This window comes from Bactrocera tryoni, chromosome 3 (assembly GCF_016617805.1).
Source record: "Bactrocera tryoni isolate S06 chromosome 3, CSIRO_BtryS06_freeze2, whole genome shotgun sequence".
Lineage (NCBI taxonomy): Eukaryota > Metazoa > Arthropoda > Insecta > Diptera > Tephritidae > Bactrocera > Bactrocera tryoni.
In genome coordinates, this window is record NC_052501.1 from 604,505 (window position 1) to 619,108 (window position 14,604).

Consider the following 14,604-nt stretch of genomic DNA (forward strand, 5'->3'; position numbering starts at 1 on the left):
TCTAGTTGATATAAAGAAAAACGGAATATAAATGTGATAAATATTATATATTCAAATATACCAGCGCTATAGTGGAAGATAAAGCAAGTACAAGAATATATATGCTCATAAGTATGTTAAAAATTTTGTCATAATTATGAATATGACTTCTGTTTGTGTTTGGACCACTGACACTTCGATATTTTTGAAAATATTTTAAGCTTTTTACATTGTATCCGACCGTAAGGATACAATTAACTTTGAATATAAGAACTGGAGAATAAGCAAATGTTCTGGTAACCATGGCATAGTGGGGAATATAATAAAAGCAACTCTGTGCTTTAGTATTTGGCGATAAAGTCCAAGTTTGATCAAGTACTCTATACAAAGCAAAGAACGCCGTTTTTCTCTTCTACTAAGTTTACTTTTAGAAGTTGTGCGATGAAAATTACGTTTAATTATCCAAGATTATATGGAGGCAATAAAATTATATTTATGTTTTAATTGGTGGCTGATGCGCAATATTTTGTAGGATCGTTTTTTATTTATTTTTTTGCAAACATTATTGAATAGACAGCCGAACAAAGGAATGAGAGAGTCCAACATAAATTCATAAAACAGCTGATATCAAATTGACATTTCGCGCGAATAGATTACGATAGAGTGAAACAGCATGTAACCGAGAATAGTGTACCACCAAATGAATCTGGTAAAAAATTTCCCAAAACAAAAGCGCGCGAAGGGGAAGAAATTGCGCGCCAAATACTACTACTAGTATAGCAGTTTATTGAGGTTCATTATAGCAGAAAATAATGAAGTTTTCTAAATGGACGCACATATCTAATAATGATGGGTAGTAAAGTTATTGAATAAGTAATAGGATAATAACTTAAATTTAATAAGTACATCGTATGCTCAGTTGAATGACTACGAGTAACATGCAGTACTCACACACACACGCTTACAACTTGTGTGCACATTGGTAAAGAGTGGTGTTCGATTCATTCTGTGAATACTTTTGGAGGGAAAATTCGTGTCAGTCGGAATTTGAGCGGGATAAAGTAAAGACGTGTATGGTGTTAACGTGTTAAAGACCATTGATAAGAAGACGTGCATTTTTGTGAAATTATAATTAAAGGAATATTAAATATAAAATAAAACAAATATATTAAATACATAATGTCACAGCCATCAATTGCTTCATTTTTTAATACGCGTAAGCGAGTTGCAACGGATGAAGTGGCTACCATTAAAAGTCGGGTAAGTAGTAGTAATGGACTAATATTTGTTTTTGTGCATGTGTTTAACTGGGAAAGTGACAATATCCTTTGGCGTACTTCAGTGAATCGTCAGACGAACATTTTGTATGTAAAGGCATTTCACCCCTACATTTGTACACTCTCTTATTACGCGTATGTTTGTACATACGTGGGTGCGTGTTTATGTGTGTGTGATGTAATTTGAACATGCTCTTAAAGCCAAATATGCTCTTTGATGACGATGGAAACGTTTAACAAATTTTACATTTATAGCGACTAACAGATGACAATGCATCGGCCGTCCCGTCTCCTACTCCCAGTGTAGCAGGAATCCAAAATGATGATGACGATATCACCGCTATCAAAGCAGCTGCAATGGGTATACGGACTCGATCCGGACGTACGATTAAGCGTACTGGTATTCAACCCACAGCCGAAGTGCCGCTTAAAAAGCCAAATAAATTGGAACAGACTCCATTACAACAACAAAAACTAGTACAATTTATCAAAAAGGGACCAATGTCCCCAAGGAAAAAAGCAACACCAATTATTGAAATGCAAAAGAAGAATGAAGAAACACCAAGCGCTAATACAGCCATAAAGATAGCAAATGCCTTTGCATCTAAGGACAATGCAACAAATGTACTACGAGGACTCAAAACTCCAACAAAACAAATTATAAAAGGCTCTGGTGTTACACCTCTAAAGCACGATGACTTGAAGGGTCTCGTACGGAAGGAATTAAATTTCGATGAAGTAAAAACGAAATTATCGCGCAGTGCTAAATTGCAGGAATTAAAAGCTTCTCTATCACGCATTCAAGATCTTGAAAAGACGCGTAAAGCACAAGAAGACCGTAATCGTCGTATACGTGACGGTCAAAGCGTCTCGCCATTAAAGAAAACAACAACCCTTGTTCAGCTTAAGGAATTCGATACGATTGAATTGGAAGTATTGACTAGGTAAGTTTAAGAACACTGACCAATCCAACCTATTTTTTATATTATATAACTTCATTGAATCGAGTTCCCCAATTTTACATACTTTATGTGGCCTACAACGATAACCCGATAAAGTATTGAGGTCATATAAGTTATTTTTTATTTAACTGCTCTCACTGGTATAAAAGACTGTCGAGTGTTAAACTGCTGTCACTGCATTTACCAACGGTCTGATGGTCATTCAGTTAGCTATGTAATTCACGGCGTTACTCTACGTCATTGTCAAACATTTAAATTTTTTGTTCTCTTCCTAGTAGCTTGCATGCTTCTTTTGCTTAGCGTTGCAGTTGGAAGCAAATAAAAGCAGAAATACTCTTGTTTACATTCTTGCAATACTGCCTGGCTATTACATGCTAGCATATACATAAATGTATACCCAAATTATATCAAGAATCTTTTTATTTCCTCTTACATGACTTTGACTTAACTTATGTATCTCTTTCACATTCCAATGCTCAATTTTTTTTGTTGGTTTTTCACATTGTTTTATCCTTGTATCGAGGGTTGTTTTTGTAACGGCCGGTTGCTGTCGTGGTTTACAATTTCTTCAAAAGTGAAGTCAGGTAGCTAAGAATGAACATCCATAAATACAATTTATCTGGTACAGTACAGCAGACCCGATGTAATAAAAAAGGCATGTAAATATATGTAAAAACGGCTGTAAATACTTCTGTGTATAGTAGCATTTCTGTATGATGAAAAATTAAAATGTTCTTGGATAGATAGGTGCATTAATCTTATGTCTTTTACTTCAATTTTTAATCTTTGAATCAATCTTTTTGCCGTTGTGTTATGTCACCTATGAGTTTCTTCAGTTTTATAATTTATCTCATATATTATTTATGAATGGAGGATATTTTACGGATTATATTTTATTTATTTATTTATTTTTTCACTTGAAATTCTCCTGCAAGTTATACTTTTGTTTTTATTGCAGTCCGGCAAAAACATTCAAGACCCCCACCAAAATACCACCACCAACACCAGATAAAAATGAGCTTATGTCACCACGTCATACAGATGTGTCGAAACGCATCCTCTTTAGCCCCGCAAAGCAGGGTTCGCCGGCAAAAGTTGTGGTGCCACCTGCTTACCAGCGCTTTATGAGCCTTGCCGAGTCAAGCAAAGCTGGCCAGTTGCCTTTGCCATTTAAATATCGTAATCTTATTGAAGTATTCAAGGGAGTGGACTCCGTGTGCGCTATGTTCCACAATCGCAAGGAATGCATTACGTTTAAAAAATTGAAACCGGCCGTGCAAAGGATGCTGCGTAAGAATTTCACAGAAACCCATTTGGCACAAATTAAGCATGTGTATCCCGAGGCGTTTATTTTTTCACAAATGAAAATGCGCAATTATGGTTCCGTATCAAAGGCGGACTATTTCCAATTAGTTATTTGTCCAAATGTCGACGGCAACTCGTCGGAAAAAGTAAAGAGTCATATTTTAGAGGAAAATGATGCTGCCGATAATATTTTGAATGTGGCTCAAACATGCGTAATGAATCCGCAAGTTATGACTGACCGTTTGCAGCGTTTTACAAATACTATGTTACAACGCGTTTTAAATGAGCACGAAAAGTTCTTGCACACACTTGATCCGCCGATCCGCATACCTAAGTCAAAAGTGACGCGTTGGCATCCGGATTTTGAACTAGAAAACTGTCCAGAAATTGAATGCGCTCATTTGCCGCAGCCACCGAATGTGGAGAAGTATTCGTCGGCGCGCGATATATTGTCTACAGCACGTAATCTTTTCAATTGTGCAACACCAATGGAGCGAGCACTAGAACGTTACGAAGCTAAGATGGAAGCAACACGAGTGGCAGAAGAGAATGCAAATAATGCCTCTAAAGTCACCTCTACGACTGACACAAAAGGCACCACACATGAAAGTAAAGATCGTTTGGCGACAACTATCAAATCCGCAGCTCTGGCTACAGTGACAACTGAAACTTCTGCAATTAAAACAACTCCTGCACCCGCTGAGGCTTACCAAAACCCAGTTGTCACTGGAAATGATGTCACTTCTAATTTATTGAAAGGTGTGCCTAAATCGTTGCTAGAGAAAATACGCGCCAAGCAAGCGGCCAAAGCACTAGATGCTATGACAAGGCGACCCTCACAAGATCAGGAAGCCACTATGTACTCACGCCTTCCAGAATTGGCCCGTCATCTGCGTAACGTTTTTATTACCGAGCGCAAGGGTGTGCTCATGCTGGAAATCGTCATAAAAAAGATTCAAAATAGTTATCGTGCGTGTTTGACGGCACAAGAATTGGAGGCTCATTTAAAGCTTATGGCCAAAGAGGTGTCTGCATGGGTGTCCTTTCACGAGGTACGTAAGACAATGTACCTTAAAATAGCACGGGAAATGGAATTGAAAAAAGTTATTGCCAAACTGGAAGAAGTAGCAAATGAAAAGAGCAAATAATTCAAAATGAAAATATATTTTTTATATAATAAAATTTTGTTATATTATTAAGCAGACACAAAGTTATGTACTGGTAATTTATTTAATATTATGAGTTTTATATATAACATAAAATTATGCAAATTACTGAAAAGTTTTTGTTGTCAATTTATAATTCCTCAAAGTTAATTGTCCTAAGAATTATTTAAAATTTCCATCCTAATTTTGTCCCTTAGTATCGCCTCATTAAAACAATATATTTGTATCTTTAGATTTAAATCTGAAAACAAAAGAGTTAGTTATATTTTATAGGCTAAATGCCACATAATATTTTACTTTCATGTAATAAGTTCTCCAATATTCATAAAAGATTGCATATTCTCATATTGCATGGAAACAAAGTGATGTCAACATTTGTGGAAACAATATGTAGTCACCGAATAGTTAATTGTAAGCATTTTCATTTCCCAAGTGATACTCATGTAACCGTTATATATTCATTACATCACCTTACTTTTCTTTGTAAAACTAACATCGATGTCTCCATTTGTTATAATTAAAAAATCATTATGTAAGTGATTCCAAATAAAGACTAATCATTAAAATATTTACCAAGTAGTTTTAGAGAATGCTACCCGGTTGGCCCAGTATTAATTCGATTCGCTGTTATGAAAAACTGAATGTAGTTGGATTGATGAATTATTTAATCCAACAACTGGTGAACTCGTACTCTTTTTAGGGATAAGAAATTCATTGGCTTATCCAAAGGTTTTGATCTCTATAGGACTAAAAATATAATAAAGTTTAACTACGGCTGCAGCGAAGCTGTAATCCCCTTCACATGGCAGCTGTGTACTCTATCCGATGTGAACAATTTTTTCAAAGATTGTATCGCTGCCTTGGGCAATAACAAATGCCAAATTTCGTGATATCTGCTCAGATGCAAAAGTTATCCCTACAAGAACTAGATTTTGATCGATCATGATTTGTACGGCAGCTATAATAGTTCGCTCTGAGAAATTTCTTCAGATAGTATTTCGTTATCTTGAGCAAAACTATGTGCAAATATTCGTGAAGATATCTCTTCAATTAAAAGCGTGAATTTCATCGTTCAGTTTGCATGTCAGCTGACATATATGCTATAGTGGTGCGAAATCAGCTTCTAAGAGAGATAAAGGACGTGTGCAAATTGTCATATCTATATCTCAAAAACTGAGGGACTGGTTCATGTTCGAGTGTATACAGACGGAAATGGATAAATCGAAATCATTTATATGTATATTTATTTTATAAGGTCTCGGAGGTCTTTCCACGGGACTGTTAAAAACTTCGTGACAAATTTAAAATACCATCTTCAGGGTATATTATTTATGATCTGGCAACGTTTTGTTGTCAAATGTCAAAATGTTTTTTGGCGCTTCCGTTCGTTAATATGTTTTATCGTAAAGAATGCAAAAATTAAATATTTGTTTTTATTGTGCATGGTTATATTGTGTTGTTATCCATTATATATAAAATGGCAGAAGAAATTATAATACATGAACCAACAAAAGCTGAGTGTGGTGAAATTAAAGCTATTGCTAAGGACACTGTGCATAGGATTTGCTCCGGCCAGGTATTATTTATAATAGTACTTTCAATGAAACACCCATAAACCGTTTCATTACGTAAATTAAAATGATCGCCTATTAGGTTGTGCTTACTCTAGCGGTGGCTGTGAAAGAACTTGTCGAAAACTCCATCGACGCCGGTGCATCGCTCATTGAAGTTAAACTTCGGGAACAAGGTTTAGAATCGTTGGAAGTTAGTGATAATGGTTGCGGAGTTCGGGAAAGTGATCTCGAAGCTATGAGTAAGGACGTGTCGATTTTTAGCTCAAGTTGATATTAAAACCGTTCTGATTGCAGCCGCCAAATACCATACATCAAAGATCAAAGACTTCGTTGATTTGCAAAACATTGAAACGTTTGGATTTCGCGGGGAAGCACTTAGTTCCCTTTGTGCTTTGTCTGATTTATTTGTGCTCACAAGGCATGCCTCGCAAGATGTTGGTGGGTCACATTCATGCTATTACCATAATGAACAACTTTAATTATACTTTGAGTTGGATTTTACATATATGTAGGTGTACGACTGGAACTCGATCATGAGGGTAAAATTAAAAAGCGCACCCCTTGCGCTCGTGGTGTAGGGACCACGGTTACATTAACAAATTTGTTTGTGACGCTACCTGTGAGGCGTCGCGATTTTACGCGTAACGTTCGCAAAGAGTTCAACAAAATGTGTCAAATATTACAGGCATACTGTTTAGTAGCGCGAGGTGTTCGTATAATTTGTACCAATCAGAATGCGAAAGGTGCTAAAATGGTAGTTATGCAAACACACGGAAGTCAGGATGTTCTAGCAAATGTCGGTGCAGTTTTCGGGAATCGTCAAGCGTCCGAGCTTTTGCCTTTAAAGTCGATCTTTTGTGAGGACCAGCCTTTAACCGAAGAAGGCTTGCGTGCAGAATTGCAGTCAGAATTTGGAACGGATGATAACTTGCAAATTACACCCGAAGATGTGGATCAATTGAAATCCTCACATTTTAAGTTGGAAGGATATGTATCCAGCTGCAATCATGGTGCCGGCCGATCCTCCAAAGATCGCCAGTATTTTTATATAAACTCGAGACCATGTGATCCAAAAAGTGTAAAATTTTCCATCACCTCCACCGTCAAATATTACTTTCATTACTTGTTTTCAGATATCAAAAATTGTGAATGACACTTATCATCGCTATAATAGCCATCAATATCCGTTTATATTTTTAAACATTGTTACTTCTCGGTCGGACGTAGATGTAAATCTAACTCCAGATAAACGGCAGTTATTGATTCACAATGAAAAAATATTGATAATAGCTATCAAAAAGGCATTGTTGAGTACCTACGCCAACTTACCATCTACATATAAACTTCAAAACTCTACTATAGTAAGCATGTTGGGAAATGACCGAGAAAATGCGCAAAATGAAAATGATGAAGACAAAATAACCACTGATGAGCCACTTGAGAATATGCCAATTAGCAGCTCACAACGTTTTATGGATGTATTATCGCAATGGAAGAAAACTGGCGACACAGTAGGCACAGCCCCACAGGTCTTTAAAAAGCGGAAATATCCAGACGAAGTAGAAGTGCGTACGTTAAAGTTAAGGAAAATACATGAGTATTTAGATAGAGAAAATCCAAGACATTGTGATATGCCTAAAGAGTTCAGAGTGCAGTCTGAGAGTGATGATGACGAAACTAGTCTACCAGCTAAGACAAATGTCTCAAATGTGGTATTGAATGAAAAGAAATTATTTGACAATAGTTTACTTGATTTACAACGTCTAAGCAAAGAATCTCTAGGTCTGTAACGGAAACTAAAAAAATCATTGACTTCATTTATATTTATTAGTTTAAATGTTTTTTCGTATAGAATTTGACTCATTGACTGAGAAGACTGTGGAGCGCCTGGATTGTAAAGTTTTATCTAACAAGCCACAATTATTTTTGCACCTAGACGTTCCGGTTAAAGTTGATAATTTGATGGATTCGATGAATAAAAATGACGAAGATGAAGATGTGACGTGTTCTCAATTGTCAGCTACAAAAACTGTCGTGTTAGATGATAGTGTAATAGATGCTGAATCTACTAGCAAGTACTACTCTACTGGAGTTATGCGTATTACACTCCCAGAAATCGAGCGAAATATTAAAGCCGAGGAAAAGTTAAAGGCTGAAATTAAACAGTCTAATAAAGCCAAGCTGGAGCGCTTACGTTTCAAAAGTGAAATTCAGCCCAGCCAAAATCTAAAGGCAGAAGAGGAATTACAGCGTGAAATTAGCAAGGACACTTTCGCCAAAATGGAAATTTTGGGTCAATTTAATTTAGGTTTCATCATTGTCAAATTGGATACGGATCTTTTTATCATCGATCAACATGCCACTGACGAGAAATATAACTTCGAGATGTTGCAACGAACTACAGTTATGCAATCCCAACCATTGGCTGTACCGCAGCCACTCGAACTGACGGCGGCCAATGAGATGCTCTTGCTAGATCACCTGCCAGTGTTTGAGAAAAACGGTTTCAAATTTGAAATAAATGAAAGTGGTAAATAGTTTTGATCATATCACAGTAGGAAATGGTAAATAGTCAGATTTCTTTGTAAATTTTGATTCAGCATTGCCTACTAAAAGAGTTAAATTACTGCGTAAACCCTCTAGCCAACGTTGGGAATTTGGCAAGGAGGATATTGACGAGTTACTCTTCATGCTTCAGGATGCTCCTCCAGGAAGTATGTGCCGACCATCACGAATACGCGACATGTTTGCATCGCGAGCTTGTCGCAAATCGATAATGATTGGTATGGCCTTAAAACGTGCTACGATGAAGAAATTAGTTACGCACATGGGAGAAATTGAACAACCTTGGGTAAGTCAAATTCAAAACCGAACGCAAACGTGAAGATATTAAAGATTTAACTTAAATAAATTAGTTCGTAATATATACCATAAGTAAAACAAGAAATAATAAGAAACACTATTATTATATGTATGCATATGCTCAAAAGAGTTTAAATAACATTAAATTGAAATTATTTGCCTTCATGTATATTCGATTTAAAACCATTCGCCACCAATTGTACAACCTGAGATGGGTCGCGACCTTTAGTTTCCGGTAAATAACGTTTGGTCAGTAAGAAAAGCAAAATGCAGACCAAGGAAAAAGGTATGAACACCAAAGAGCCCCATACTTCTTGTAGCGTTGGAAAGAGCATGCCCACGGTGAAATTACATACCCAAGAGGAAAGACTTCCGAGAGACATGGCCGCTGGGCGTGGAGCCACTTCGAAAAGTTCTGTCAAAATTTAAAGTAAGCTAATATGTTTATGCTTAATGATATGCATAATTGCTTACCTGATCCAATGAAAAATGGTATGGGACCCAAACCAAATTGGAAGAACAAAATGTAAAGAAATATGCATGCGATGCAACCCATTGCAAACCAAGAGACATAGTCCTGAAATGAAAAACAGATAAGTTAGATAAGTCGTTTAATTAAACAAGAAGATCTAGTACTCACAATAAAGTAGAGTAACACTGCAAATGCCATCAAAAATACGCCACTAAAAAACGTTGAGAAAAGAAAAAGTGGACGACGATTGAAGCGTGCCATTAAATATGGTCCGAATAACGATATTGCCAAATTAAGGCTACCAGCACCTAAATTAGTCCACTCGGCAGCAGTTGCAGATAACCCAGCTTTCAGAAAAATAGACACCGAATAGAAGAAAATCTGGAAAATTAAGTATGTCACCAAACAAATATAATAAAATAATGTTACTGTTTATCAACACTTTACTCACAGCGTTAATACCGGATAATTGTTGTCCGCCTTGATAGGCACAAACTATGATTAATGGTAAGCGAAGCTTAGGATCGCTAAGAATGGCCTTGTAACTGCTGACTTGATTTTTAACATTCGCTTCAGCTTCCATCTCCAAAATCTCTCTATTAATCGCATTCTCATTAACGTTTCCTCGCAACTTTTCCAGTTGTTGTCGCGCGCCAACCTTATCACCTTTCATAATGTATAACCATTTCGGACTTTCTAGATAGTAGTTCATAGGTGCATAACATATTAACACTAGCACAATATAAAGGCTGATCGCGATGTGCCATTGATCAGCATTACCGAAGACGCTTCGTAAACTAAATACTTGTGCTATCACAACGCCGGCGGTTAGGCCCATTGGACAGAAGACACCTAAAACACCGCGCATTGATAGTGGTGCCACCTCTGACAGGTACATAGGCAAACATGCCGTCGTTAAACCTGATGCTAGGCCGGCCAGAAAACGGGCAATAATAAGCGCTTCCACCGAACGGAGCATGCGACAAGTGTAGAATAGCATAGCGGAGATGATAAAGATCACACCGCAGTATAGAAAACTGCTACGCCTGAAAAAAGTATGGAGATTGAAATTAATACACTTTTATTACTTTTGTGTAAGGTAATTTTTATTTTAGGCTATTAAGAAGCACAAAAATATAAAATCGAACGAATATGGTAACTGAATAAACTCAGTTATGCGTTTAAGGAAACAAAATTTAAAATTTGAGTTGAAATTCTGATGTTCGTTAACATAAATATTTGAGTTTTAGTACATTATTTTAGACATGAACGTTACCTTCCGAAACGGTTGGCCACTTTTGCTCCTGTAAGAGATCCTATTGCGCCGCCAACTAAGAAAATCGAAACAATCGTTGACCATAGAATGTTGATTCCCATTTCTCCCAACTCCCAGCCATATCGCTCTATCAGTGTCTGATTACACCAATCGCGCATAAACTGCAAAAATATTTTCGTTTTTATAAATGGTAGAAATAAAGAAAGATTCGTAATTTAGAAGCAAATTCCTTTACTGGTGAACTAACCTCTGCAGGACTATTCATAACACCAATGCAATATCCTGAAGGAATTGCTGAACCTATGGTTGCACCATATCCAACAAAGGCCAGCTGCTTGCTCCATCGCCCTGCCTGAAATGCACATAGTTCAACAACATTAAATAAAGCGCGCAAGTAAATTCAGAACACTAAACTAAACCTTATCCTGTTGTTGATCGACCAGGCGTTCTTCCTCATTTGGCTTTATCGCCTGCTTATTTTCCGGCGCAGCGATTTTGTAGGTCCCTTCTTCACACAGTGACGCGCTCATTTTGTGTGACTTTATTCGTGACGAACAAAGATTTTTATTTATTTCGCAGTTGTGGGTGCTATCAGCTAACTCTATGAGACTTTTTAGCTTAATCTGTGATTTACTATTTCGTACACGCAATTGGCATTAGATTAGCCTTTCTCGCTTTTTTATCCATTTAAGATAAATGCTGAAGTGCTCATTTGATAACGTTGGCTTTTTAATTGTGAAAGTTGGATTCCATTGAATTAGACGTGGGGCTTTTAATTCATATTGATAAGACAACTTCATGCTGGCCAAATACTGGGCTCCAAGATTGTTGGATGTGTAAATATTTAATAGTTAAATATTGTACAAATATATACGTATTTTTATCTACAAGTATATATGTAAGTACCTATTAAAAAATGGCAATGGCAATGGAATTTTACTGCGAGTTATTATTAGACATAATATTTAAATTATAATATAATATATATTATATTTTATATATTTTTGTTATATATTTATGAATAGGATAGCCTAAGCGAAATATACCCGTTTAAATGTTTTGAAATATGTTCGACTCTGATCCATATCTATGGTTGCTCCTTCTTCGTCAATCTTCCTATTGCCATGTAAAATGTAAAAATTGTATTAAAACATAAGTATATACACGTACATGTAATTTTATCTTAAAACATACATATGTATATGGAAATATAATTGGTTGTTGCATCAGATGTGCTCAGTTCCCCGTAGACTTCCATTATCTTTTACCACCAGTCACCATCTGTGAACTGATTGCGCCATGGCTTAACGAATATGTATGTGTGTATAATGTGGAAATATCACAATTTAATTTATATACATATGCATAGAGTTATCTACAATTAACCATTTCATGTTACAAATAATTTTAAAAGTACTACAGAACCTTCTTTTTGGATAACCTGTGTAATTGTGTCTTTTTGCTTTATATATACTTTAGAATTGTCCACATGGGCGGCCAACGATGCGTCACCTTATCAATATCGCAATGCTTGAAGACGATGTGGAAATCGATGATACACAGACAGTTACTTAGAAATATGCTTCGCCAGACTGTTGATTAGTTGGTAAAAATAGGATGGTACAGGTAACTGGAATTTCAGAATTCGTGAGTCTGGGTTAGATATACCACAACAGTAATAAAATATGGCACAAAAGAATTAAAATTCGTGTATTTGTCAGTTCAGAATTTTTTTTATTAAACACTGATTGTACGAAAAACATTAAATCCACTATGCGCCGTGGACAATATTACACCAGGCAATTGCGGATGCCAATGCAACTCTTTTATTTCCTTCTGTCCTTGATGTATGAATAGTAATTGCGGTGGTAGTTTATTTATCTCATCTTCGGTTTGTGTTTGTTCTGATGCGTTGGGTGTTGCCTCTTGGTCAATATCCTTTTCTACCGCCAAATCCCATAGAGCAATTTGATCATCATCACCACCAGACGCAAATACTGTAGCGTCATTAGGGTTCCATTCCAATGTGGTAATATGGTCAGTATGGTGTTTGAATGTTGCTATTGGTTTCTTTGACTGAAATTGTCTTAAATCCCAAACATGTAGGAAACCATCGTCGCCACCACTTGCAATGAACGGTTCTGTGCGATTCCATGATATAACATTAATGTCACTTTGATGTGCATCATCACATGTGAGCATACAAGCCTTTTGTGGTGGTGCTCTACAATCCCAAATTCGTATCGTTTTATCGACTGAGCAGGATGCCAATACGCTAGCCTCATTGGGGCTCCATTGCAAATCTTCCACAGATGCAATATGACCCACTAGTGGACGCTGATCAACTTTCCAGCTTCCTCCTTCCAAAGGTGACCAAATGTGTATATCACGTCTGCAATGCATTAAAGACTTAATATGTAACAAATTCTATTAGGTTAAATTTCGTAATTACTTACTTGCAATCACCCGTTGCGAGTACACCTTCGGCACATATACTCCAGTCAATTGCGAAGCCTTCTTGCTGATGACCATTGAAAGTGAATGCTGGACGTACGGTCTCATCAACAACTTCACGTTCATATTGTTTAAGTAGTTGGGAATCTTCGACTGCTTGAAGCTGTTTTGATATATCCCAAATATTTACTCGTCCCAGTTCACTCCATGAAGCTGCGTAAACTGTATTGCCTAAGCGGCGGGCACGTACACGATTTACACAACCTTGATGCTTTATCAATGAACATGCCATTTGTGGTTTTCTTTTTTCATCTGTATTGTCATCATCGTCTTGGTCATCTTCCAATTCCTCATCATCTTCATCATCATCACCACCTTCCTGCGTCTTGTGCAAATTACTCATTTTCATGACGATTAAATTGTTGACATGAGTACGGGCTGCCTGAGTTCCAGCCACCATATAAGCGGTTAAGGGAAACTTCTCCCTACCGGCACCCAATTCATCAGGCACTATGTCAAAACTAAGGCATGGCGCTCCGGTTGATGCCTGATGTAGCATTATGTAGGCAGATTCATCACATACGAGCTCTTCGCCATCTTCTAAAGGTTTACCTGGCAAGTATACCTCTTTGGTTTTAGAGGCGTTCGTTGTTTCTTCTTCATTGTCACTTTCCATTCCTTCCTCGCCGGCATCCTCGTCGTCCTCGGCTTCGACATATTCCAAATCCATTTCATCATTATCCATTGTTTGAAAGTAAAATATTTGCTGAATTTAAAAATTACCAACTCGAAAATATTTTGACATTTCTCATATTGGCACGTGCAATCCAAAAAGTTATTGCCAGATCAGTTATTGTTGGTTTGTGACAACGGGTGGTATCTGCGAAAAAAATTCTATGGGATTCGCATTTAGTCTCCAAATTTAAAAAAGTAATGATATATATATGAAAATAAATTTTCTTTATACAATATTTGCAATCTTATTAAATAACATTTTAATGTTAATACAAAAAAGAGTGAAAAATGTTGATCTGAGTTTTAGGTATAACATTCACTACATTAATTATTCTTAATTAGCACAATAGGTAGAATGGCAATAACACTCTGAAGTGAAAAATAACGTTGATATGAAGTTGTATATTTTTTCTTAAATTTTTACCATAAATATTCAATACCTTTACCTAACGTAATTCACAATCCACAATAATCATTTGATTGCTGACAGTGGCAACGTAACGATTACAATATAAGTGGCAACTCATTTTTGTGTTTTACTC

General features: G+C 36.6%; 3 protein-coding genes across 6 annotated transcripts; 2 read left to right on the top strand and 1 right to left on the bottom strand.

Moving 5' to 3' along the window:
* Nucleotides 1-349: 349 nt before the first annotated feature.
* Nucleotides 350-5,261, top strand: LOC120771374 (DNA replication factor Cdt1). The gene is made up of 3 exons (XM_040099335.1): nucleotides 350-1,239; nucleotides 1,512-2,200; nucleotides 3,177-5,261. The coding sequence occupies exons 1-3, from the start codon at nucleotides 1,159-1,161 to the stop codon at nucleotides 4,669-4,671; spliced, it is 2,265 nt and encodes a 754-aa protein (XP_039955269.1). The 5' UTR covers nucleotides 350-1,158; the 3' UTR covers nucleotides 4,672-5,261.
* An 811-nt stretch (nucleotides 5,262-6,072) lies between these two features.
* LOC120770438 (mismatch repair endonuclease PMS2) lies at nucleotides 6,073-12,578 on the top strand. Its single transcript, XM_040097904.1, has 8 exons — nucleotides 6,073-6,265; nucleotides 6,343-6,502; nucleotides 6,558-6,701; nucleotides 6,776-7,341; nucleotides 7,397-8,045; nucleotides 8,116-8,793; nucleotides 8,864-9,114; nucleotides 12,353-12,578. Exons 1-8 carry the CDS (start codon nucleotides 6,167-6,169, stop codon nucleotides 12,446-12,448), a joined length of 2,643 nt encoding a protein of 880 aa, XP_039953838.1. The 5' UTR covers nucleotides 6,073-6,166; the 3' UTR covers nucleotides 12,449-12,578.
* Nucleotides 9,155-14,145, bottom strand: LOC120770439 (glutamate-rich WD repeat-containing protein 1-like). 4 transcript variants are annotated; one of them, XM_040097906.1, is made up of 8 exons: nucleotides 12,068-12,356; nucleotides 11,293-11,989; nucleotides 11,121-11,225; nucleotides 10,874-11,034; nucleotides 10,049-10,643; nucleotides 9,766-9,978; nucleotides 9,600-9,702; nucleotides 9,155-9,540 (listed from the first exon to the last, which is right to left on the bottom strand). In XM_040097906.1, the coding sequence occupies exons 2-8, from the start codon at nucleotides 11,401-11,403 to the stop codon at nucleotides 9,278-9,280; spliced, it is 1,551 nt and encodes a 516-aa protein (XP_039953840.1). In that variant the 5' UTR covers nucleotides 11,404-11,989; nucleotides 12,068-12,356; the 3' UTR covers nucleotides 9,155-9,277. The 4 variants fall into 4 exon arrangements, with proteins under 4 accessions (XP_039953840.1, XP_039953839.1, XP_039953843.1 ...); XM_040097905.1 differs by having other exon boundaries at nucleotides 11,293-12,356; XM_040097909.1 differs by lacking the exons at nucleotides 11,293-11,989; nucleotides 12,068-12,356 and adding an exon at nucleotides 13,703-14,145 and having other exon boundaries at nucleotides 9,159-9,540; nucleotides 11,121-11,221.
* Between the last annotated feature and the right edge of the window lie 459 nt (nucleotides 14,146-14,604).